This window comes from Juglans regia, chromosome 6, assembly GCF_001411555.2.
Source record: "Juglans regia cultivar Chandler chromosome 6, Walnut 2.0, whole genome shotgun sequence".
Lineage (NCBI taxonomy): Eukaryota > Viridiplantae > Streptophyta > Magnoliopsida > Fagales > Juglandaceae > Juglans > Juglans regia.
In genome coordinates this window covers 6,490,012-6,513,950 of record NC_049906.1, presented here as the reverse complement: position 1 = coordinate 6,513,950, position 23,939 = coordinate 6,490,012, and the positions used below count along the sequence as shown (strand labels likewise).

At 34.0% G+C, this 23,939-nt stretch overlaps 2 protein-coding genes across 4 annotated transcripts; one reads left to right on the top strand and one right to left on the bottom strand.

Moving 5' to 3' along the window:
* Positions 1–8,981: 8,981 nt before the first annotated feature.
* Positions 8,982–12,271, bottom strand: LOC109001131 (agamous-like MADS-box protein AGL66). Of its 2 annotated transcripts, none has more exons than XM_018978275.2 (11): positions 11,935–12,271; positions 11,556–11,609; positions 11,399–11,414; positions 11,218–11,282; positions 11,073–11,106; positions 10,921–10,982; positions 10,733–10,832; positions 10,584–10,634; positions 10,030–10,169; positions 9,705–9,919; positions 8,982–9,233 (listed from the first exon to the last, which is right to left on the bottom strand). In XM_018978275.2, exons 1-11 carry the CDS (start codon positions 12,117–12,119, stop codon positions 9,115–9,117), a joined length of 1,041 nt encoding a protein of 346 aa, XP_018833820.2. In that variant the 5' UTR covers positions 12,120–12,271; the 3' UTR covers positions 8,982–9,114. The 2 variants fall into 2 exon arrangements, with proteins under 2 accessions (XP_018833820.2, XP_018833821.2); XM_018978276.2 differs by having other exon boundaries at positions 11,073–11,103.
* Positions 12,272–18,528: 6,257 nt separating this feature from the next.
* On the top strand, positions 18,529–21,027 carry LOC109001173 (E3 ubiquitin-protein ligase APD1-like). Of its 2 annotated transcripts, none has more exons than XM_018978349.2 (8): positions 18,529–18,707; positions 18,801–19,027; positions 19,150–19,246; positions 19,329–19,406; positions 19,698–19,918; positions 20,007–20,076; positions 20,195–20,501; positions 20,750–21,027. In XM_018978349.2, the coding sequence occupies exons 1-8, from the start codon at positions 18,608–18,610 to the stop codon at positions 20,829–20,831; spliced, it is 1,182 nt and encodes a 393-aa protein (XP_018833894.1). In that variant the 5' UTR covers positions 18,529–18,607; the 3' UTR covers positions 20,832–21,027. The 2 variants fall into 2 exon arrangements, with proteins under 2 accessions (XP_018833894.1, XP_018833895.1); XM_018978350.2 differs by having other exon boundaries at positions 18,530–18,711.
* Positions 21,028–23,939: the final 2,912 nt, after the last annotated feature.

Sequence of the window (23,939 nt, the reverse complement as noted above, 5' to 3'; positions counted from 1 at the left end):
GTACCATAATTTTTTATACAAATTAACATGAATAATACGTTTAAAAAGCGTTATACAGTTATCCCAAGATAAAAATATAATACAAGTACAAATACAATTACGAGTGATCCCATATCACTCCTCCAGCCGAGCCAAATCCTCAAGCTCGCCCTCAGCATCATCTGCATCAAAATCTGCATTACCATAAAACGGTACCGCAAGTAAGTATAATCCAAACAACTCTCGAGAATATAAATGCATTAATGCAACTAACATGCATGCATATGATGAAGTATGCATTATTCTCAAAATATCATTTTTCCTGAAAATGAATATTTTCCAATGCACACCAACATCCCATTTGGCCCAAAACATATCCATAAAAACATTTCCCTTCATTTTCCAAGAAAATGACCCAAATCAATAATCCATCATTTTTCTAGAAAATGATTCACATAAAATCATTTTATTCAACACACGTCATTTTCCTAGAAAATAGCCCATTAATCCATTTTACCGTATGCACCATGATCTCCTCTAAGGACCATCCGCACACCATGGCTCCCTTCGCCACACGAAGTAACAAGCGATACCCAGTTCCGCGCCGAGCACGTACATGGCCAAGCATCCTCTAGCTCCCGCCAGCAGAGTGGCCACGAAGTCGTCACGAGAGCGCTACCATCTCGTCCAACCCCGTTGTCGTTCAACGACAACCCAGGAGACGTCACTCAGTATATTACGCTCTCAAGTGATCAGAGGAGCTCCAACAAGATAATGCCCCATCTCGGCTTGGGGTCGTGATACACACGCACCCAAAAATCATTTCTCACATGAAAATTCAGTTTTTATAAAATACATATGAACATGAATGCAATTACACAAAAACTCAGTTTTCATTTACAAACATGAACATGCATGTAATTATGCCATGTACATGAAACGACACCAACAACCAACAATTGCCAACACAATCCAATCACACAAACAACTTCATCCTCCAATCCATCCGACCCCTACTCCTTGGACTCAGTCCTGCATAACCAACCAGATCACAGTAAAATGAGTTAATGCAAAAATATATTTAAATCACGAAAGTTCTTTGAGAAAATACTTACAGCGCTATAGTATAATTTTCAAAGGATCACGGAGTTGCAAGAAGTGGCAACACAGCAACAGAACAGTGGCAAATGCACTGTGGCCGTGGGTTTCAAAAATCCACTTTTGAACAAGGACAAACCAAGACCCAAGATTGCTAGAGAATGGCTTAGGGATGTCGGTGACGCTTATGGTGGTAGTGGTTGGTCGTGGGTGGCGGCGTATAGGGCGATTGAAGGCTAAAATGTCCAAAATAGAAATGTTGATGGTGGGGCTTCACTGGTGGCGGATCGGAGCTGAGGATGAGTGGGTTAGGTTGTTGGGAGGTCAAGAATGATGTGGTGAAAAGATGGTGGTCGGAGGTGGCGCGACGGGGGCACTGGAACAAATAGTGGTCGCGGCTTTAAGCTATTTGTGGGAGCTCACAACGACGCAAGAGGGGCTGGGAATGAAGGGGGGTGGTTTCTGGCCAATGAGGAAGATAATTGTAACACCCCATATTTTAGTGTATTTTTACTGAATGATTATTTTTATTTATTCAAAAATTTATTCTCTTGTTTTAAAATTGTTGGATTTTTAGTTAGTTTATTTTTTATGATTTTTAATTTTGTGAAAATTATTTTGAAATGCTTTCTTAATATTATTTATTGTTATGCATTTAAATTTCTCTTAATTCTAAATTAACTTATTGTTGGGTTTAATTATTTATTTTCATTTTAATCATTACATTTGAATTATTTTATTTCACTTGCTGTTTTAAAATCGTTTCCGTTGGATTATTTTTGTGACCCAAGATGTGAGGATTGGACCTCATTTCTTTCCCTACATTTTCTCTTTCCTCTTTTCTTTTCTTCTTTTCTTCTTTTCCTTTCTTTCCTTTTTTTCTTTCTCCCATGGCTTCTCCCGAGCGCAACCTCCCTCTCTCCTCTCCCGTTCGTTTTTTCTTCTCCCCCAGCCAGCCACCATGCGCCGACGGTGACCGACACCGCCCCTCCCATCGGCTTCCCCACTAGCCGGCGACCACCTTCTCCATCGCCATCGTTAGCCACCACGAGCCTCTTCAAGCCGCGGCACTTTTTGCGCCACTGCACCGCCGTCGCACCACCATTGGCCACTATTTCTTCACCACATCATCCTCCACCTCCTAGCAACCCAATGGACCCAACCCCAGCTCCGATCCGTCACCGGTGAAGCACAACCAACCTCATTTCCGTTTTAGGCATTTTTGCACTTCAACCACCCTTTGCGCCACCACCCACGGCCAACCACAACCACCACTAGCTTCCCCGACATCCTTAGGCCATACCCTATCAATCTCAGGTCTTCGTTTTCACCCGTTTAAAAGTGGGTCTTTGAGACCCACGACCACAGTGCATTTGGCACTGTTTTGTTGCTGCGTTGCTGCTTCTTGCACCTCCGCGATCCTCCAGAAATTATTATATAGCACTGTAAATATTTTCCAAAGAACTTTCGTGATTTAAATGTATTTTTGAACTAACTCATTATAATGTGATTTGATTGGTTTTGCTAGACTGAATCCAAGGAGTACGGGGGTCGGATGGATTAGTGTAGGAAGTTTGATTGTGATTGGATTGTGTTGGCAATTGTTGGTTGGGATTTGTGTTGTTCATGTACATGCCATAGATGCACGCATGATCATGTCTGTAAAGGAAATTGGGTATTCATATGAAAGGATTTTTGGGTGCGTGTGTATCACGACCCCAAGCCAAGATGGGGCATTCTCTCGGTGAAGCTCCTCTGGTCACTCGGGAGCGTAATATACTGAGTGACGTCCCCTAAATTGTTGCCGGGCGACAATGGGATCGGACGAGATGGTCTCGTGCTGACTCCATGGTCCTTCTGCTGGCGGGACTAGAGGACGCTTGGCCACGTATGCGCTAAGCGCGGAACTGGGCGTCGCTCATTGCATAGAGGATGCTTGGCCACGTACGCGCCGGGTGCGGAACTGGGCATCGCTACGAAGCCAGGGTGTGCGGATGACCCATAGGGGAGATCATGGTGCATACGGTAAAATTGACTGTTTTCTGGAAAAATAGCGTGTGTTGGATTTGTAAATCGTGTGATCATTTTCTAGGAAAATGTGCTACGGATATTTTTAGGCAAACTGGGATTTTGGCGTGTGTTGAAAAATATTTATTTTCGAAAAAAATGATATTTGGGACATAATGCATATTTCATCATATGCATGCATTATTGTTGGTGGCATTAATGCATTTTTATCTCGTGGTTGTTTGGTTTATACTTACCTGCGGTATCTTTTTGGTAACGCAGATTTTGATGCAGATAAAAGTGAGGGTGAGCCTGGAGATTCGGCTCTGCCCGAGGAGTGATTTTGTATCACTTGTTTTATTGAGACTTAAAATATATTTATTTTGAATAACTGTATAACTTTTTAAACCATTTTTATTAATATTTAAATTGTCTTTAAATTCTAGTACTTAGTTGACTTAATTATCTGCTGCGTTTTTATTGTACACTGTTGCATGTACACACACTTGGCACTATCGTTGGGATGCATGACCGTGTTGTCATCATCCTAGCATCTCGATTCCCATGTTTCCTTATATGGGGGTCAGGGGCGCCACAATAATGGGAGAGGCGGTGTCGATCAAGGCGGCGCGCGGCAGTAGTGGGTGGTGAGCAACGAAACAGACGGGGGAGGGGTGCTGCGTGAGGGGGAGAAGAGAGAGAGAAGATAAAATAAATGGGGGGAAAAGAAAAAGAGGAAAAGAAAAAGAGGAGGAAAGAAATAAGGTCCAATCCTCACATCTTGGGTCATAAAAATGATCCAACGAAAAAAATTTCAAAATAGCAAGTTAAATAAAATAATTTAAACGTAGTGATTCAATGAAAATAAATTAATTAAATCCAACAATAAATTAATTTAAAATGAAGAGCAATTTAAATGCATACCAATAATTAAAATTAAGGAAACATATCAAATTAGTTTTCACAAATTAAAAATCCGACAAATTTAAAACAAGAGAATAAAATTTTCAATTAATAAAAATAATCTTTCAAATAAAAATACACTAAAATACGGGGTGTTACATAAGTGATGTGGATGTTCTACTCTACTCACCGGCTTGATAATAGAATAAGTCTTTTCGAATACCACCCTTTCGAAAGTGAGTAAAAAGATTTTTGTTTTAAGTAAGACAAAGCTTCTTATCACTCTATAAGAGAATTTAGTTAAAAATATTGTTTGTTAGACAATTTCCTTTCCAAAACCATAGGTCAATAATAATCATATATCATTGATATACATAATTAACAAGGCAAAATGTTATGATTAACTATAAGATCCCGTACCCGGAGAGTCACCGAGTTAGCTCCTATCACCTAAAGATGACATTCCAACAATAAAAGATACAAATCCAAATAACACAAGAAGCAGCTTTATAACATGTAAAACTCCTTTAATCAAGGTATACATTTTCCCACAAAGACATCCAAGAATTTCTCCAACATAGATAATAAAGAATATTCTCAAAGTCATCAAATCCCAAAATACTACTAAAAGAAAAATAGCAAATATTCTAAATAAGTCTCTCGACTAATCACTTGTACCCTTTGACACTTATTCCTTTATGCTCAACTAATCTCGCTCGTGCTTCCTATTCCTGGTCCCCTGCTAATTCTTAAAATCATCTGAAAAATAATAGAGACAATTGAGTGAGTTATCAACAACTTAGGAAGCAACATACCTATACTATTATGTAAAAACGAGTTAGTTACAAAATGCAGAAACAAACAATTCTAAAAAATATGGTAGTAATATTTTCAAAAGCATTTCATTATAATAATAATAATAACATATACAAAAGAACTTAGGCACGAGGAACTGAACAACATCAAAAACAGAAACAAAAGCCATGTTTGCCCCCATGGCAGGTTTGTGCAATCTACGGATAGGCAAGTAGAACGTAGATTACTTTGTCACCCAAATGGCTTGCACTCAAACAGAGGCCAATACTATTACCCATAACAGGACTAGAGGCCACTATTATCACCCATGGCTGGGTCGGAGGCCATTACTATTACCCGTGGCAGGGTCAAAGGCCACTACAATCACTCGTGGTTGGGCCAAAAGCCACTACTATTACCCGTGGCAAGGCCGGAGGCCATTACTATAATATGCAGTAGAGTCATAACCAAAGCATAACATAATCTTATGCCTCAAGATTTTTCATATACAATATCATATCATAACATTGTACTGAGCATATAATCAGATCAAATATTTCAAACTTCATATTCACATTTTATTTATGCAGTAAAGAAACATGAGTACAAAAATTACTCATTTCTACACTAGTCATGATAAAATTTCAAAATTCAAAATTCAAAATAGAGACTAGTGCAGAAAATAACTGAGGATGTTTTCATAACAGAATATGCAGGTTTTCTATAAAATCAACCGCAGTTAATTTTTGGCAAAGTCTAATATAGGAACACTGCTTACCTGACTTTCACAGAGTAAAATCTAAGACTAGAACGCGGACTGTAGGAAAATCACAACCTAATCCAAAAAGTTATCACTAACATATTAATAACTTATACACGTGACAAAACCAATCAACTAACGAAATTGTAAAACCCAAAACTAAAGCTCAAAGTGATCCCATAAATAGCCCATAAGCAAAATAGTCTATCATGGTGCCTTGGGTTTATAATGTTTCAAGTACAACATTCACAGACTACCTCGCAGAAAGATTAACCCAATCTCCTTGGATTCCCCTAAATCCCATTCCAACATACATCACGTTTACATTCATACTCCTGACACATCAAAATAGCAACTCGAATCTTCCAACATCAACCAAGCCATGAAAATACTCAAACCCCAATTCCAACCTCCAAGATATACAACCCAAATCTACCAGTATTGCCAAACAAAACAGTCATGACAACTACGTGTGATAGCATGAGCAGAGATCGAGTGTACCTTACTCAACTCGAAATGGCGATCGATCAGACTTGAGGGTGTAATGACTTTGTCTATTTGACATTCGGGGTGTACTGTGATATTGAAAACGCATCAAAAACTAAATTCGAGAATAATGAGGAGACACACGGTGTAAGAACAAAATCGGGCAGAGTGGATTAAGGGAAGAGAGTAAACGGGATAGAAAGACGGGCTTACCGACAATGGTGTCGTAGCGCGACAGACGTCGTTGTTGTGATGGAGTCATTATGGTTTGCGGTTTTGTGCACAAAGGAAAACAGTCTTTACATGGGTGGAGGGGTGACAATGTGCTCAGGGTGTGAGGGTGGCAGCATGTGACGCTCAACTGCCTGCTGCACACTGAGTGGGTCCTATTCGGAGACACCGACAGAGAGAGTTAGAGAGAGACAGAGATACAGACAGACGATTGGTGTTAGAGTTCTTATCGATGTGGAGGCAAAACTTTGAGAGGACAAAACAATGTGGGGTTAAGTTCCTATTGTGTAGAGTAGAGGGGTGTGAACATCAACGGCCTAAACGGGCGGCAACGGTTTGGCAACACAGATAGGGAGGGAGAGTCGAGCCAAGGGGGCCGGGGAGGAGGGGGGGGGGACGGTTGGTGGAAAAGGGAAGAAAAGAAAGAAAAAATAGGATTTTTTTTTTTTTTTTTGTGAGGTTCTTAGGCCTTGGCTGAAATTTGGACTTGAGTCTTAACACGGGCTGGGTTATTACACTAACGTTACTAACCATCTCTTTTATCATGATTCTCACACCATCGTATGAGATAGTATTAAATTATTGTTTTTTTTTTTTTGTTATATTTCACTTATGGGTCAATTATTTGATATCGAAAAAAATTAATTGTAAACGATTCTGCATATCAATTTAATATGATTAGTCAGAAAGTAGATTTTATTAAAAACAGTACTAATTTAAATTTAGAATATGAAGACAATAATATTAATACATAAATTTGTATGCAAAATTATTTGTACATAACAAAACTCTTTGATGTCACATGATCAAGATCTGATTTTGAGAGATTTATAATAAAAAGTACGATGGACAGGATTTTTCAAATTTCAATCTCAGTTGAGCCCTTCGTTTTTTTTTTTTTTTTATGGGTAAGTTGAGCCCTTCATTGTCATGGACTCCGAGTTCCTATTCAATCAAAATAGCTTATAAATATATATATTAATATTATTACTATACTTCTTAATTAGAGCCTGCATGCAAAATCTGTGAATGGATTGTATACGGACTGACGTATAATAATGCTGCGTGCATGCATGGTACTTAATTATGCTAGCATGGCATGCCATGTCAGGTTTAATGGGTCAATAATCAATCATTTTAACCGTTGACTAGTCCGATATGGCAGCCCGTGCACAATCCATACACACGCGTCTGGTGACCCTGTGCTTCCCAAGAGGCAAAGCTTCTTAGATTGGATTGAATTAGATAAAGTTAAAAGAATATTTTTTATGAATGTAAGGTAAATTTAATTTTTGATTATTTTATTCACATAAATTTTAATATTAGAATAGTTATTTTTATATTATATAATAATAAAATAATATAAAATAAATTTAATTTTAGTTATTCATATCAAATCTCTGCATTAGATTATATATTTATTCATTATATAATAATGAATAACTAATAATTTTAAAAATATTTAATTTTTTTAATTATTAATTTATTTTATTTTATCATATTTTACTATTCTACCTATTATATATTAATTAATAATTATATTTTTATTAAATTAATATATCACTAATTCAAATTAATATATCAATTGTGATAAAATATGTGATAGAAAGAAATGGAGAGATAAATAATTAATAAAATATGTATTTGATATGTATACAGTAACTTTTAAATTTAAAAAAACTTTTAAAAGTTATTGAAATATGGTTAATTCAATGTGAGTATATTTTGCTCTCTAATAATTAAATACTTATTGAATTTAAGTTTTAACTAATCAATCCAACGAGAGTGCCCTTATATATTGCTATATCTATATCTTGTGGGCATCCGTACGCGGTGGCATTTGCTGGCAGCTTATAACAGCCATTACAATTATATTGTCCTTGATTACGAGCTAAGACTGTTTCTCATCAATCAGCTCGTGAATGCGTCCCTTTTATGCTATTAGATACCCATAACTTTTTTTTACAACTATTTATATAATTATATTTTAAATGAGAGGCTTCTAAAATGATTTATAAAAGCAACATATCTTTATATAATTTATCTCAATTTAAAATATATAAATTATATAGAAGACCGTAAAAAGAGTTAATGTACCGTGTATTAATATTACATGATACACTTACCGTTTTTAGAGTACTACTTTCTCAGATCTTTTATCATTTCTGGTTTTAATATTATTTTCTATATATATAATATAATTGAAGAAAGATAGAGATGATTTATTAATTTAAACAAATTATAATCTGTACCAAGCTAAGCCACTCGTCGTCGAGGGCTGATTTGGTTATACAAAATCAAACTACCTAATCTCATATAATCATTATAATTTTTTTAAATTTTTACATAAAATATAATAAATTTTTTCAATTTTTTCAATTTTTAAAACAAAAATTATATTAAAAAATTATATTATAACAATATATATTTTATTTAACTTTCAACAAAACATATCATCTCATCTGCATAACTAAACGAGGCCTAAACCGGCAAATTACATTCTTTCGGAAAATGTCATTAATAGACTGAACAATGGTTGACGTCGCACTTACTATAATTCCCACATTAATTGTAAATTATAAATGCGGATTATTAATCCGAACCAGGAAAAAAAAAAAAAAAAGGTTGGACGTTAAATTGTTTTTTTTTTTTAAAAAAAAAAAAACAAGCTCTAAACCAGAAAAGAGAAACAAATGGATAGATAGATAGATATATTGCTGAATACGTTACTAGTAATGGAAGAAGAGGAAACGAGGGAAAAAGCGAAACTCCAGCACAAAAGTTATCAGAAATAATATAAGCAGCGTCCTACCTTGCTAGCTAGCTAGCTAAGCACTTGATTTAATTAATGCATGTTATCTTGGATGTTGATTGGGTGTCAAGATGGTTGATGGTGTACTGATCTGAGACAGGTAAAGTTCAAGAAGTGCTCGCGCTCCGGCTGGTACTGCAGCTGCCTGAAACTGGCCATTCCCTGTCACATGCATGCATTTATTTATAATTTTGAATGGAATTTTTAGTACTGATCATAGAAAAAATAAAAGAACTAATGGATCATCAGGTTCGGTAAATTTCTGATAAATGCAGTAATGGCCAGATAATCGTGGAAGATATATAATGATATGCAGTCACATTTCAATCTATCTGCATGTGACTGTTGCCGGCACAAGAAATCTATAGCAGCTGAGAGAGAGAGAGAGAGTTTGGGGTCCATATTGAAGAATCCTATATGTCCTTTTGATTCCGATGATAGAAGCTAGGAACCCAGCTATGCTCATGACGGCATCTTCGTTTCTCTCCTCTTTTCTATATCTTGATATGTATGCATATATATATATATATATATGTATATATACACACACAGAAACGACATATGTATGTATAGTTTATATATATCAGGAGTACTATATATATTTTGAATGTTACTGCATGCAAAATTAAGTACCTGTTTGACAAATTTCACTCCACGGGGACAGGTTGACGTCAATTGCTTGTACAAAATGATCAGGACGTTGCACATTATTGACGTCGACCACGCCAGTTCTTGAGCTGATGTGACAATCAAGATTCATATAATCTTGTCCATGAAGAAGAGCTGGAGGAGCCAGTGGCGCCGGTGCTGGTGCCAAGATTTCAACCTCATTTTGCAACTGACATGATCTGTAAAAAGCAAAAAAAAAAAATAAGTTTTTTGTATATGCAGAGATATTATTGAACAAGTTAAAGTACTAAGATTCTATCATTCTGCTACCAAAATCAAATATAAGCACCTCAGAGGAAGAAGGCCATTCGAATCCAAAAAATTCAGGATCTGGACTTGTGGGTCTCTTTCAGGAAGCCAACCCAGCATACCAGTTGGATTTTCTGGCATGATACCATTTACACTTGCGCTGTTTTGAGGCAGTTGTACCTAATCAAATTAGGAAGAAATTACCGTTTGTTTGGATATAGAAATACTTTCAATCTATCTCATGAGCTTTTTTCATCATTACAATTTTTTTAAATTTTCATACAAAATATAATAAATAATTCAATTTTTTCAAATTCAAAAATAGTAATAATATTAAAAAATAATATTCTAATAATATTTTATTCAACTCATCTAAAATCATCTCATCTTATATCGTAATTGTTATATCCAAATGAGCTATAAGTACTTCACTTTTTTCTTTTTCTCCAAGCTAGTTATTATATAAAATTACGTACTGCGGTATTTTAGTCCATTCTCATTCTAAATTGAAATATCCTTGCAGATAACTTTACATTTGCAACTTTCTTTCTTAATGACATGGTCTATGACAATGATCATCATGACTTAACATACCTCTGAAGTCGGAGGTGCAACAGAAGAATTGCTGTTTTGCTCCAAAACTTGCTGTTGCATTATACGTTTCATAGGATTTAGGATATATGATATAGATCAGGGCTTCAAATTGGAAGAAAAAATTAATAAGTTCCTTGTAGATCTTTTACCTTGCGCATATGCACACGTCTCAAAGTGTCTTTAAGGATTTGCTCTCGATACTCAGCCTCACACAATGATATGATTTCAGAAGGATCTCCTTCAAATACTCTACCAAAATTTAGATATAATTATCAGATGCTAGCTAATTCCCATCACATCCGACTGCAAAGATTAGGGTTTATGTAAACATGCATACCTTAGTCGGTTCTGCATATCTTCCAACTGAGACTTACAGCTTAGGATTTCTTGTTGAACCTCCTGTACGTGTATAGTGATTATTGAGAATAAAGATTGAAAATGACAATCAACAATCTGTTTAATAAAGATCAGCTCTCATGCTTAAAGTACCTCGAGTTTGGAATCAGTACTACTCATTGGGCTGCTTCACAGGACAGAAATAACAAATTATAGTGAATTACTCTATAACTTAAAAAACATTCAGAATAAGTCAAGAGTCAGGGGCTCTGCTGGGAAAAGGGAAAAAGCAAAAAACCTGGCTTCTTGACTGGTTCGAATATCTGCTTCACCCTTCAACTTAAGAAGAGCCCTTTGGAGAAACTGCAAATATACTTTAAAATTAATCATCTTAAGCAAATAATTCAAAAGAAGCCTTAAAACTAGGGTTGTGGCCGCCAACTCGGCCAATTGAAGATTTATATTTAGAGAGTGCTTACCTCTTGGTTTTGAAGTCTTTCGAAATTGCATGGCAACGAAGAAGCGGAACCATCGAATAAATTAAGGAAAAAAGAAAGAAAAACCTCCATTAATTACCACCGACGTAAGAACAAAAGTTGTATTTACTTAAAACTCGAAGAACCCAGATCTGCTTACCTTCCTCGTTCGTGCTCAGGAAGATTAACATACCGTGCCAGAATCTCTTCAATGCTTCAAGAAACCAAAAAAACAGATCGTTTTACTTGAACTGAGTGGACGACTATAATATAATTTAGCTTAGACATAACCAAAAGGTCGACCGAAGGATCCCAGGTTTTTTTATTCTCTATTATATATATAATATATGTACTTGGCGTGTTGCCGTGTCTGTTTGTATCTGTGATATGCAATATTATATAATCCTGAAAGAATCAAATTGCAGAAAGAACCCAAGAACAAACATTGACCAGCTGAGAAAATAAACATCAAGATCACTGATAGAGCTTATAATTAGGTATAAGGTAAACGGTGATATAAGCCATTATCTTAAGCACACCTTTTATTTCCAGCGAAGTGACTGACTCTTCCGGATGGGGAAAACATAATGAGAGCTACATCAACATCACAGAGAACGGAAAGTTCATAAGCTTTCTTGATAAGTCCATTTCTCCTTTTTGAGAAGGTGACCTGCCTATTTGTTGTGTTCTCGATCCTCTTGATCTGAAGCTTCACTCTCCCCATCTGGTCTGTCTCTTGAGGTTCTACTCTCTCTCTCTCTCTCTCTCTCTCCCCTTAGAGGAAGCGTTAAGCTTTATTGCTAGGATGATGAAGGAAAGTATTAAATATTTTAGAGAGGATCAAACCTGTCTCTCTCAAATATATATACCTGGACATATCCAATGGATCCCACATAAACACTTCTAATAACTAACAGAAATGAGGCTAAAAAGTAAGGAGAGCATTGCGAAGAGAAGGAGGGAGGAAGAAAAGAAGAGGCGATAAGTTTTGTCACTGTCAGGCCATTCATAGAAGATGACGAGAGCCAGCGAGGAGAGAGAGAGAAATAACAGAGTGTCTAGAGGTGACCGTAAAGCTTAGACGAGGGATCTGGAAAGCTGGTCGAATAAAAGCTCACACAATTTAATGACAAGTGTTTCGGGGATATTATTATAAGAGTTCCGATACTTATCATCCTTATACGCTGTATATTTAATACTATATTTTTTTATTTTTTTATTTTATAAAAAAAAATTATTTTATTTTTCTTAAACTTATAAAATTTTTCTACTCATTATCTATATATCATATATTTGTGAAAAAAATAAATAAATAAATAAATAAAAATATAATTTTTAAAAATGATTAATAGAATTTCTCTTATAAAACAAAGGTTTCCTCTCCATAAATAACATATCAAGTCTCATTTAATTTGACTCTTTGGGTTTCCGTATCCAAATCGGTTGTACAGCTTTGGGTTAGAGTATTTCTCTTTTAATAATTCTACTTACTAGTTCTTACTTATTAACATCATACTTCATTATATAAGAAAAATAATAATTGATTGTTAAGAACTATAATTACACATTGACGCCACATTAATACATTTTTACTAGTGGTGAATCGGTTTGGTTTGGTCTAGTTTTAGACATACTTTAAAACAGAACCGGTCTAAGTCGGTTTTAGAATTTTAAGAACCGAAACCGACCTGTTAATCTAGGGAATCAAAATTTTTAATTTTTTCAATTTCGATTCATTTCAATTTTATAGGTGTGATTCAGTTTTAGACTTTTTTGTTGGACTGGTTGGTTTTTCTAACCAAAATGAATAATTTTTTTAGCCCAAATATGATAGAGCAAAAATAATTATTTTCAACTCAAAACATCATGCATATAACCAATTAACCAAATAAATGTTAAAAACAATTAGCCAAAATACAGTAATTAGTTTAATTAAAACATGCATTTAATAATACTTCAAAACATTTTTTAAAAAAAATGCACATAACAATATTCTAAAAGCCTAAATCGTGCATATAAAATATAATTAGCCAACATAAACAAAATCTAAAAAAAAAAGTAATACGCTAAAATAGTTGCAAATGCAACCACCAAAGTAAAAGGTCCAACTCCAAAATATATATATAAAAAAAAAATTACAAAATAATTGCTTATCAACTACGTACTTAGCTTAAAAAAATGTACTTATCAGTACAATATATATCTTTTATTTATATCATGCTATATATGCATAAGTATATATGTAACTTAATACGTAAGGATAAATAGAAACATGTTAATAACTTTAGTAGTATTCAAGTTTAAGAGTTATTATAAGTTTATATTAAGGAAGTATAAATAATAAGATTAAGATAATTTCATGTTATATTAATTTTATAATATATATATATATATATATAGATAGATATATTTAAAATATATATTTCGGTTGTATTCAGTCCAATTCGGTCCTCAAATCATGAAAAGTAAGATAGGATCAATTTTTAATCGATTTTTGTTCCCAGGATCCGAAATTGAATGAACAGATTGATTCAGTTCAATTGATTTTTCGATTAATTTTTCTTACAGCCCTAATATTTACCAAATGAATGACAGAGATGGTCATTTTGTAAGACATTTTCAAAAGCACAATTATTAGGATTTTTTCAATAATTACTTGAATATTAATATTGAAGTGCACGAAAATGAAATTGGGGCAAGTTTGGGTCTGCAAAATATTTATGGAAGCTCATGAAATGTTCGATTCTTGTATTTTCAACGTTAGTCTTGAGTGATTTTTTTGGTTTTTTGCTACTTTACTTTTGAGACATTCTAAGATGCCAATTTCAAACAGAGATGATCCTTAACTAGTTTTGGGAATAAGTTCAGACTTAGGTTTGAAGGACCATCCAGATGGAACCACTTGAAAATGAGGTCAAGTCGTCAAGACCACTTATCATTTAGCATTATTAATGGTGGTTTAGGGACTTCAAGCTATTCAAATTATGTGGCAGTACTACTCAAGCAAGAAATGGCATATATAAAGAATATTTGTGGTGCAAATAGCTAGAGGGCTAAAAGAGAGATCAGAAACCAACAAAGAAGAAAGGACATCTTTCAGCTTTACCAATTACCACCTGATCGAGGTTAGATTGTGCAGGCCAGGGTTGTATATATGGGGTCCCAGGTAGCAGCACATAGCTAGCTAGAACGATCGATTACGTAAATGACTTTCAAGAGTCTCTGCATGCACTCACTCCCAGTCTCGGCCCAGGACCCCTGGCTACTTCGCAAGACCGCACGCATCATGAGAGCCTCGATTCACCGTTCTTTCGAGCCATATCATGTGCCACAGGCCCACCTAAAACTTTGTCCATGGCCATCAACATTCGGAAAGGCGTCCATACGTACGAGATATATACATGCATGTAAATCGTCACGTATGTTCGTTTAGCTCCAACTTTAAGTACAAAATTATGTTATATGATTATCCAGTACTAGTACCCTAAAAGCATGTGCCTAATCTGGAGGTTCAAAACTTGACTCCTAGACATAATCTACTCACAACCATATCCGTTCAGGAAGTTAAACAGTACTACTAAAGCGTTAGATTTCTCATAAACATTGACAACATTAATCAACTTCACACATAGTTATAGCCCATCCAATCTATGCTCTAGCATCAACAATATTATTAGTTTCCCTTCCGTATTACTAATTATGACGAGCCTATAACCAGCGCAATGCACGGACTGTTGTGTATGAGGAAGAGAGATATAGAGAGAGATTGGGTTTTAGAGAAATTCGAAACGGTTTATAGGGAGACGAAACAATATAAAGGTTGAAATACTATCTTTGAGTGGAGACTTGAATCGGTTTATATCTTTATATGTAAGAAAAAAAAATGAAATTTAAAAGTTACAGCAGTTCATAATGAAACATTGATTTTAAAAGGATTACCACTCCATAAACATAACACTTCAAGTTTAATGGGTAGAATCAATGTTTTGAATACTATACTAGAAGCCGTACCGGTCAAGGCACTGGAACGAAATATTTCGATACCGGTACCGTTTCGTGTACCGTTTCGGGATAGTCAATATATAAATAAATTATATATATATAAATTATATTACAAAATAATAGTCTATATATAAATAAATTATATATAAATACATATATATATAAATTATAAATAGTCTAGTCTGAATTGAGGGTCAAAAAATAAGCTTGTAATTTGAAAAAATGAAAAAAAAAAAGTTTGAAGGCCGAAATATCGACCGGTACTGGCCGAAATATAGGCCGGTACAGGTTGAAATTGAGGCTGGTACGGCTGGTATTTAGGTTTGTACGAAACATATACAGTACCTGTACCGGCCGGTACGGTACGAAATTGAAAACAGTGGATAGAATACCACATCGGAGTCATATGATTTTGCTTAAAATACAAAATAATATAAATGTTGAATTAGTATTTTTGGGTGGAGTCTTGAATCGGTTTATATCTTTATATGTAACAAAAGAAATAAAACTTAAAAGTTACAATAGTTCATAATAAAACATTGCTTTTAAAATACTTACCACTTCATAAACATAGCACTTCAAATTTAATGGGTAGAATGCCAACGTCAGAATACTAGGACTCTGCTTTTATATATAGTAATAGATAGGAGAAACCTGTAGTAATCGTTTTTAGCGTATTTGTTAATTTAGAGATATGTAAGACTAATTATATATATCATCCGAGTAAAACTTAATTAATTATTATGAAGATTAGTCTTGTGTGATTACCTTTCTTACTTAGAGCACTAGCATTAGTGTAGACAAATTAATGTAAATACAAACTAAGATTTAGCTAATAACCCTACTAAATTGTCTACATTGGAAGAGGCAAATGCATTTGTTTTCTTTTCTTACAAGCTACAATAAATCTACATATTTGAAGGGATACCATTTCCCCATCTATTGAATATTTTATGAGTTATTTGTCTCTCCTCCAAAATATAATTAGGTTGGCAAAAACTAATTTATTTATAAATTAAATTATTAATTAACATATGGTCAGTATAATTACAAAATATAAAAAATAAAAAATTAAGAAAAAAAAATTATTATTATTAAATTAATAATATTATTATTATTATTTTGACTAACATGTGGATAATTCAATGTGAAAATCTCTCTTGAATAGCCAAAAGACAAAACATGTGATTTCAGTCAAATTTTACTTTTATCTTTACCTACACCAATACTAATGCACGATTACATATGACCTTAATATTTTAAGAATACTATGATAATATTGTGTAGATGTTCTAGACCAGAATATTTTATAATTATGTATTTATTGAATCTTCTTTATTGATGCCATGAAGAAAAGTTAGACAAATAACCTTGTATATAATATGCGAGACATATACAAGCCTACTTATTGACTAGCTAGTAAATTATGAAAAAATCTAATGGCAAGCTTACTTAGGCTCCATTTGGATTCAGAAATTGTTTCATCTCATTTCATTTTATCATTACAATTTTTTTAAATTTCCACACAAAATATAATAAAAAATATAACTTTTTCAAATCTCAATTCAACTTTTTCAAATCTCAAAACAATAATAATATTAAAAAATATTATTCTAATAATATTTTTTTTAACTTTCATCTTTCATCTAAAACCATTTCATTTCATTTCTGAATCCAAACCAGTCATCGTGACATATCAAGACAAATATTGACGCGTAAAATGTGGAGGCTTTGCTCATCATCTTGCTAGTAAGTAGTGTTTTGACTTTTATTTATAACTCAATGTAAGAAAAACGAACATTTGTGACGATAATGATTATTTACGACGAAAACATATTCATTTTAACAAGAAATAATCATTTTCACATGAAATAACTGGCCACAAATAAATAATTTTCTTGTAGTGATTGTAATGAGTTCAATAACAATTAGTATTGTATATACAAACCAACTTGTAAATAACAAAATATCATGCCGTAGAATATCTATAGAATATTACCATAATGCTCCTAAAATATTTAAGGTAGCATGCTAATATAAGTAAGGAAAGTAAATATACCCTAAGTAACTAGTAGTCTATACTCCCCACATTCTTGTCTTCCTTTCGAACTTCACACTTCTAAAACCTATATAACCAAGAGCTGATAAATAGATGGCAGTATCGATCCCAAGCACTATCGGCCCCTTACTGACTTTTTGAGGATTTATCTAAAAAAACATTAGTTTGATTTAAAAAATAAAATACAGTTAAATCATGACTTTTTTATTTAGTAATTTGGCAATCATCTTCTTCATTTTTTGTTAGCAAAATGGGTTTGTTAACGCAACAAATTAAAACTTGAATAGTGTCTTTTTCACTAGTAGTAGTAGATCATTGTCGCTTTAATACACGTCCCACTTTCCTCGTTTTCGCTTCTCGGATTTGGAACTGAAAAGTGGGCCGCGGTCCCAAGGAACTTAATGGGCTAAACTAAAATACCCGACAAAAGATTACAAAACTTAATGAATGGTTGTTTTCCGTCGCACAAGTGGCCGTCAAAGTTATTTGTCAAGGGCTTGACAACTGTTGTTTAATAAGACTACGTTTGGATGTTAAGTTTAGTTCAGTTGAATTTAATTTTTTATAAATAGTAATAAGTTAAATAGTAAAAAGAGTTATATGGACTATCTAAACTGAGTTTAAAATGTGTTTTAATATTAAGATGAATTTAGTACTTTTTATGAGAAGTTGAAAAAGATTGTAGATCTCATGTATAAAGATTTGTTAAGTTGAAAAAGATTTTAAATCTCACGTATAAGAAAGTTTTGAATTGAAATGAATTTAACAATTTAAAAATTAGATATTTAAATGTTAGATTTAACTTAAAATTAGTAGCTCAAGTGTGCAACCAAACGGAGCATTAATAAGTTTTGTTTGCAAATTCTCAGAAAGTCCAAAAACCAGACAATAGGCCTAACGTAACTGACACCTAACATTCAAAAGCCAAAAAAATGTAATTCAGTTACCCGCCAATCACATTAACATAGGTAGTTGAACACTTGAACTGTCTGTAGTAAGCATAACTCCTCTAAACCTACTGGTCTTCCTCTCGCGCGTTGTTTAGTTCAATGGACCAGTAGCTCATCCTCTTGTCTCTCTCCCTCCCCACCAAAAAAAGAGCTATCTTTCTCCCAACAAACTTCTCCATTTTGGTTGAGAGTGAGTTTGCAATGTTCAGGCTGGTTATGACGCCGCCTCCGAGGCGGCTTTTTCAGCAGTGGCGGGAGGCGTGGGCTCGACTTCTGGCTCCTCTGACCATCTGGCTATGTGGCATGTAATTTGACATCTTTTTTTTCCGATTGCCTTTCCATCGAACACTTCTTATCTCATAAAGTTGCATTTCTTTTGGGCCTTTTCTTGCAGTTTCGGTGAGCCTGCGATATGGATTTTACGGGGATTGCCGCATGGTGCTTGGCCCCAGCTCTTCACGGTTAATGAAAGCTAGTTCTGTGTTTGTGGAACAAGTTGAAGTCAGAGACGAGGACAAGAAAGGGGCCTTTCTCTATGCTTTCTCCGAGAAGCCTGAACTGAGCTGCCAAGCTAATTGGAATGTCTCAAACTATGTAATTGTTAGATCCTACAGCCGCAAGGTATCAAATGAACCTTTTTCTTTTCTGGGTCTGAGTTTTCCAAGATCAAACTAATATGGGTACATTTCTTGGGAGGTTGGAAATTGAAATGCTCTCTGTTTTGCATGTTTTCTCTCTTACAGGGATTTTCTTTGTGGTTGAACAAGGGTTCGACGGTACGTATGAGATTGGAGGCTCCAACTAGTGCTTTAAACAAACTGGAAGTAATTATGATCAAAGGTTCTTTCAGCTCTAAGAACATTTTCCTCTACATTTCATCTAGAATGTTGAATTAATCATTAAACGTATAATGATTTCACAGGAGAGCAGACATTCAACAGATTATTGCCGAAAGTGACAAGTTTCCCTGATGCCCCTACCCCAAAGGAATCAATCAATGGTAACCAATCTGCTAAATCAAGATAAACTGAAGCCATTTTAGGTTAATCCAGTGTAAAACTCTGCTTAATGGAGACAAGTTTTGGTCTTGATCTTGTTGGTGCTTGAATTATCAAACACCAATGTCCAAGTGGAGATAGATAGGTATTCATTCGAAGAAAAGAAGTTGCATTTTGAGATTTTCTTGGTTTCCTGTTTTCTGTTGCATAATTGTGAGACCCATTAACTGAGAAAATAAAAGGATGTTGGAAAGGAGACAGATTTATGACAGATGAAATGCGTATTTGGCCAGGTAAAGAGGCAGAATTCAGCATTGAGGAAGATGACAGGTACTACCTTGGAATCATAAACACGAACCCTAGAAGCATAATCATGACCATGACTGTGAATGTTTTAGCTAAGATTTATGATACTTCTAAAGCTAAGAGCATGTGTTCCACAACATCGGGTTCGTGTCGGCTCAACCTTCTTTTTCCCGATACTCATTATGTCATACTCACCACACCCAACAATGTGAGAGGTCTCATCACTTTGGTATTCATACAACTTTCTCCAGTGATTACAAAATTTCCCAATAACTAAACCCATATACTCAATGCAGGGGGATCTGGGTGGATGGTACATCGAGCTTTCTTTTGTGGCACGCATGTTAACATACATTGCAATATTAGGTACAACGTCAGAGAAAAAACAAAAGAATGGGAGGAAAAAGATTTCATTGGATAAAGCTTACACTTTTCCAAGAAACTTCAACCTCTTCTCTGGTCTTACTTCTTTATTATTTTGCAGGATTTCTTGTGATTATAGTTTTTCTAATTCTGAAATACCTTGGAGCCTGTGATGGGGAGAATAATACCATCACAGGCGTAGCAGTACCAGAACAGCGGGAAGCAACCGAGACTGACCCTATAATGCCGGTGAAGCCATTGCCATACAAATATGGAACAGGTGAAGAAGGGGAAGATTCAGAAGCATCAAGTAACTCTTCAGAGGAATTATATGATTCAAAATTATGTGTAATTTGTTACGACGAGCAAAGGAACTGTTTCTTTGTTCCTTGTGGACACTGTGCCACCTGCTATGATTGTGCACAAAGGTAAAACATACATGCATTAGTCATTATTTACTCACACACCTCACATCTATAACTTTTTCATAGAGTATGAAGGCATTTTTCACATGGTGTTGAGCTGTTTTTCATAAGATATAGAGTATGGGATGATAAATAGTGACTGATAAGAAGAAATTTTCAAAACATATACATTGATGTGTTTTCAAAGCCTCTAAAGATGGAGATCATTTTGGAGGATTGATTAGATTTTTTTTTTTTTTTTTTTTCTCCAGGATTATGGAAGGGGAGAACAACAAGGTGTGTCCAATATGCAGACGGCTTATTCACAAATTGAGAAGATTATTTTACTCTTAGGCCTTGCTGAATATTTGAGCTTGTGAAGAATTTTTGTAAATGTTTGTGATGAGATTTTTTTTTATGCCTGGTAGATGGAAAGATGAGTTTGATTTTCGTGTGATGAATTCTTATTGATATAAAAGTTTGTTGGCTAGGATTAGATGATTAAGACTTATTTGAATTATTGGATGAATGTAATTTATTTTTATCTTTATCTATGAATATTTAAATTCAAAGATAAATAGATTAATAGATAAATGTTTGTCTTTATCTTTATCTATAAATATTTGAATTTTAAGATAAGTGGTTAAATAGATAAAAGGTTCAAAAGACTTTTGATCAAGATTGAATGTTCGAAAAGATAGTAGATATTAAGTAATCTAGATAGAAGATATCAAGCAGAAAGAATTCCAACTATCAAGAAGTTATCCAGAACAGAAGCTGAACAGAAATTAGTTACTGCAGAAAATAGTTATCGCGACATGTTAGCAATCCGTCAAGAGACACCTTCGCGACAGATTCTATCCGTCAGCAAAATCCTACTGAAACTGGAACTCTTTCCAGATTGTTTATTTAAATGATCCTATTGGTTAGAATCCATAGTGATTCAGATCTACATATTTTCTAGAATATTTTCTAATGCATTGTTTGGTGAGAAAATTACTTGGTAAATTTTCATATTTGTGATCTCTCTTTGAGTGTGATCGTGCTTCGTGCATGTTGGATCGTGTGATTGGATTTCAGCTCCTAGAGTTCTAGGAGGAAAGACAATATTTAAAGATCGCCAGAGGTTCTAGCTGCTACCTCGGTAGAAGACAAACGAGTCATTTTTCTGGACAAGTAAGAGAGTTAAGTTACAAAAGTTTTGCAATTGATAAGTATTTGTAATTGATTTTCAAATAATAAGATTGACTTTCCTGGATTTGGTTGCCCCATAGGGTTTTACATTTAAAGAGTTTTTTAAAGGATTTCATTTCGATACCAATCTTAGTGTTATGCAATTTATTTATTTTATGTTAATGTTTAATTATTAAATTAATTGCATGCTTAAATACTAACTAATTTGTTGAGTGAATTGGTAGATTTTTCCACTACATTACAGGGATACTTGAGTAATTTCAATTATAAAGTGTGCAAAATAGAGAAGAAGTTGTCGCATTAAGTTGCAATGAATTTGAATTGTATCCACTCTGATTTTGCTTTGGAGAATAGAATTATGCAGAGTCCTCTGTTTTGAACGATGCCTTGCCCCTAGCCCCCTAGTATGTCAAAGATATCAGAAGCATATCTTTTTTTTTTTAGAGAGCCGGTAACCACACACATAGCGGTCCTGTCCCAAATTTATTAATATGCCCTCATTTATGGTAGAGGAATAACGTGATTACAAGCGAAACATCTAGGAGATTACAAATAAGCAAATAAAACCATTTCAAATACAAACCAACAAACATAAAGCAGGTAAACAAATTAAACAAGCCTATAATAAGAGCAAGACTAAACATGCATATATAATAAAACAAATAACCTATAAACAAGTCTAAAAAACCACAATCAAAGAACATAAACAAAAAGAGCAACCAACCAAGATAAAATCGACCAAAATTAATGTCTAATAGCCGGCAATATCAGAGGCATCTCTTGCTCATGGTAAACCACGTGACGATCCATCAACAATGTAATAGGCATATTCAATATCTAGAGCTTTGTCTTAAATCAACATAATTTCCTAAATGCAAAACCTACAACATAATAAACTTAGATCTCGTTTGGAAGTTTAGCTGAGTTGAGTTGAGTTCTTTATTAATAGTAATGAGTTGAAATAATGGAGTGAGTTTAGTAGAGCTCACCTAAGATGAGAATATGTGTTTGGATGTTAAGATGAGTTTAGATATATTTATGAAAAATTAAAAAAAGTTGTGGGTCTCTGTGTAAATAGGTGTTGAGTTGAAAATGTTGTAGGTCCCACGTGTAAAGAGGTTTTGAGTTGATATGAGTTTAGTAATTTGAGAGTTAAATGTTTAGATGTTATAATCAGCTTAAAATTAGATTGAATTGAGTTGATATCAATTCAGTCCAAGTTCCAATCGGGGCCTAAGCTCTGATATAAAAAAAAAAAATCTTCTCTTTGTTTACCAACTCTTTCAATTTTTTTTTTTATCTATACGCGTTTTCTTTGTGATATAAAAATTACGTAACTCAATAAACTCACATGTTGATATAATTTCATATGATACATTAGATCTATTTTATAATAAAAATAATTTTACAATCTAACATATTATATCAAGACATATTAGTTGATAAATTTACTTTGTGAATCTCTTTGTGTCTAAAGTTTTTCTCAAATTATATATTATAGACCTTATAAAAATAAGAGAAATTATTTCTATATATTCTAAAAAGACAAGCCTAAGGTTGTGTTTGGATGTTGAAGTGAGTTGAGTTGAGATGATAAAATATTGTTAGAATATTATTTTTTAATATTATTATTATTTTAGGATTTGAAAAAATTGAATTGTTTATTATATTTTATGTTGAGATTTGAAAAAATTATAATGATGAGTTGAGATGAGTTGAGAGGATTTTTGAAACCAAACGAAGCATAAGTTCTTGTAAAAAAGGTAGACTCTACCTAAAAAAATTATTTATTTATCAATGAGATCTATTTCTTTTTACAAATACTTATATAAACTTGTAACTTATATTACTTTAAAAGTAAAATAATACGTTGTAAAAATTAGTAGCTTTGTCTCTGCGATATGGACAAAACATGTGATAGAAGTAATGGAAATAATCCAAGCAGGGTTTGAATAGGATCTAGTGGCAATAGTCCAATCGATGTCAACAAGCTGAAGTGACGTGTTAGTTCACGCCAGGGTGACCCCTCGATAATTTGTCAAATAGTGTACGTCCACCTCGTAATGCTTAGAACTTTCAGCTAGCCCATCGGTCGTACGTGCAAGATAACGATCTCCCGCTTTGGAAATTAAGATGCCATCTTGATGCACTGTTATCATCGCTGCGCCTGCCACTTTGGAAATTTGTAAACAAAAATTTCAAACATTTCACTTAAAAACCCAAACTTTCATAATTATTTGAAATCAAATGACGTATTAACTAGAAGAT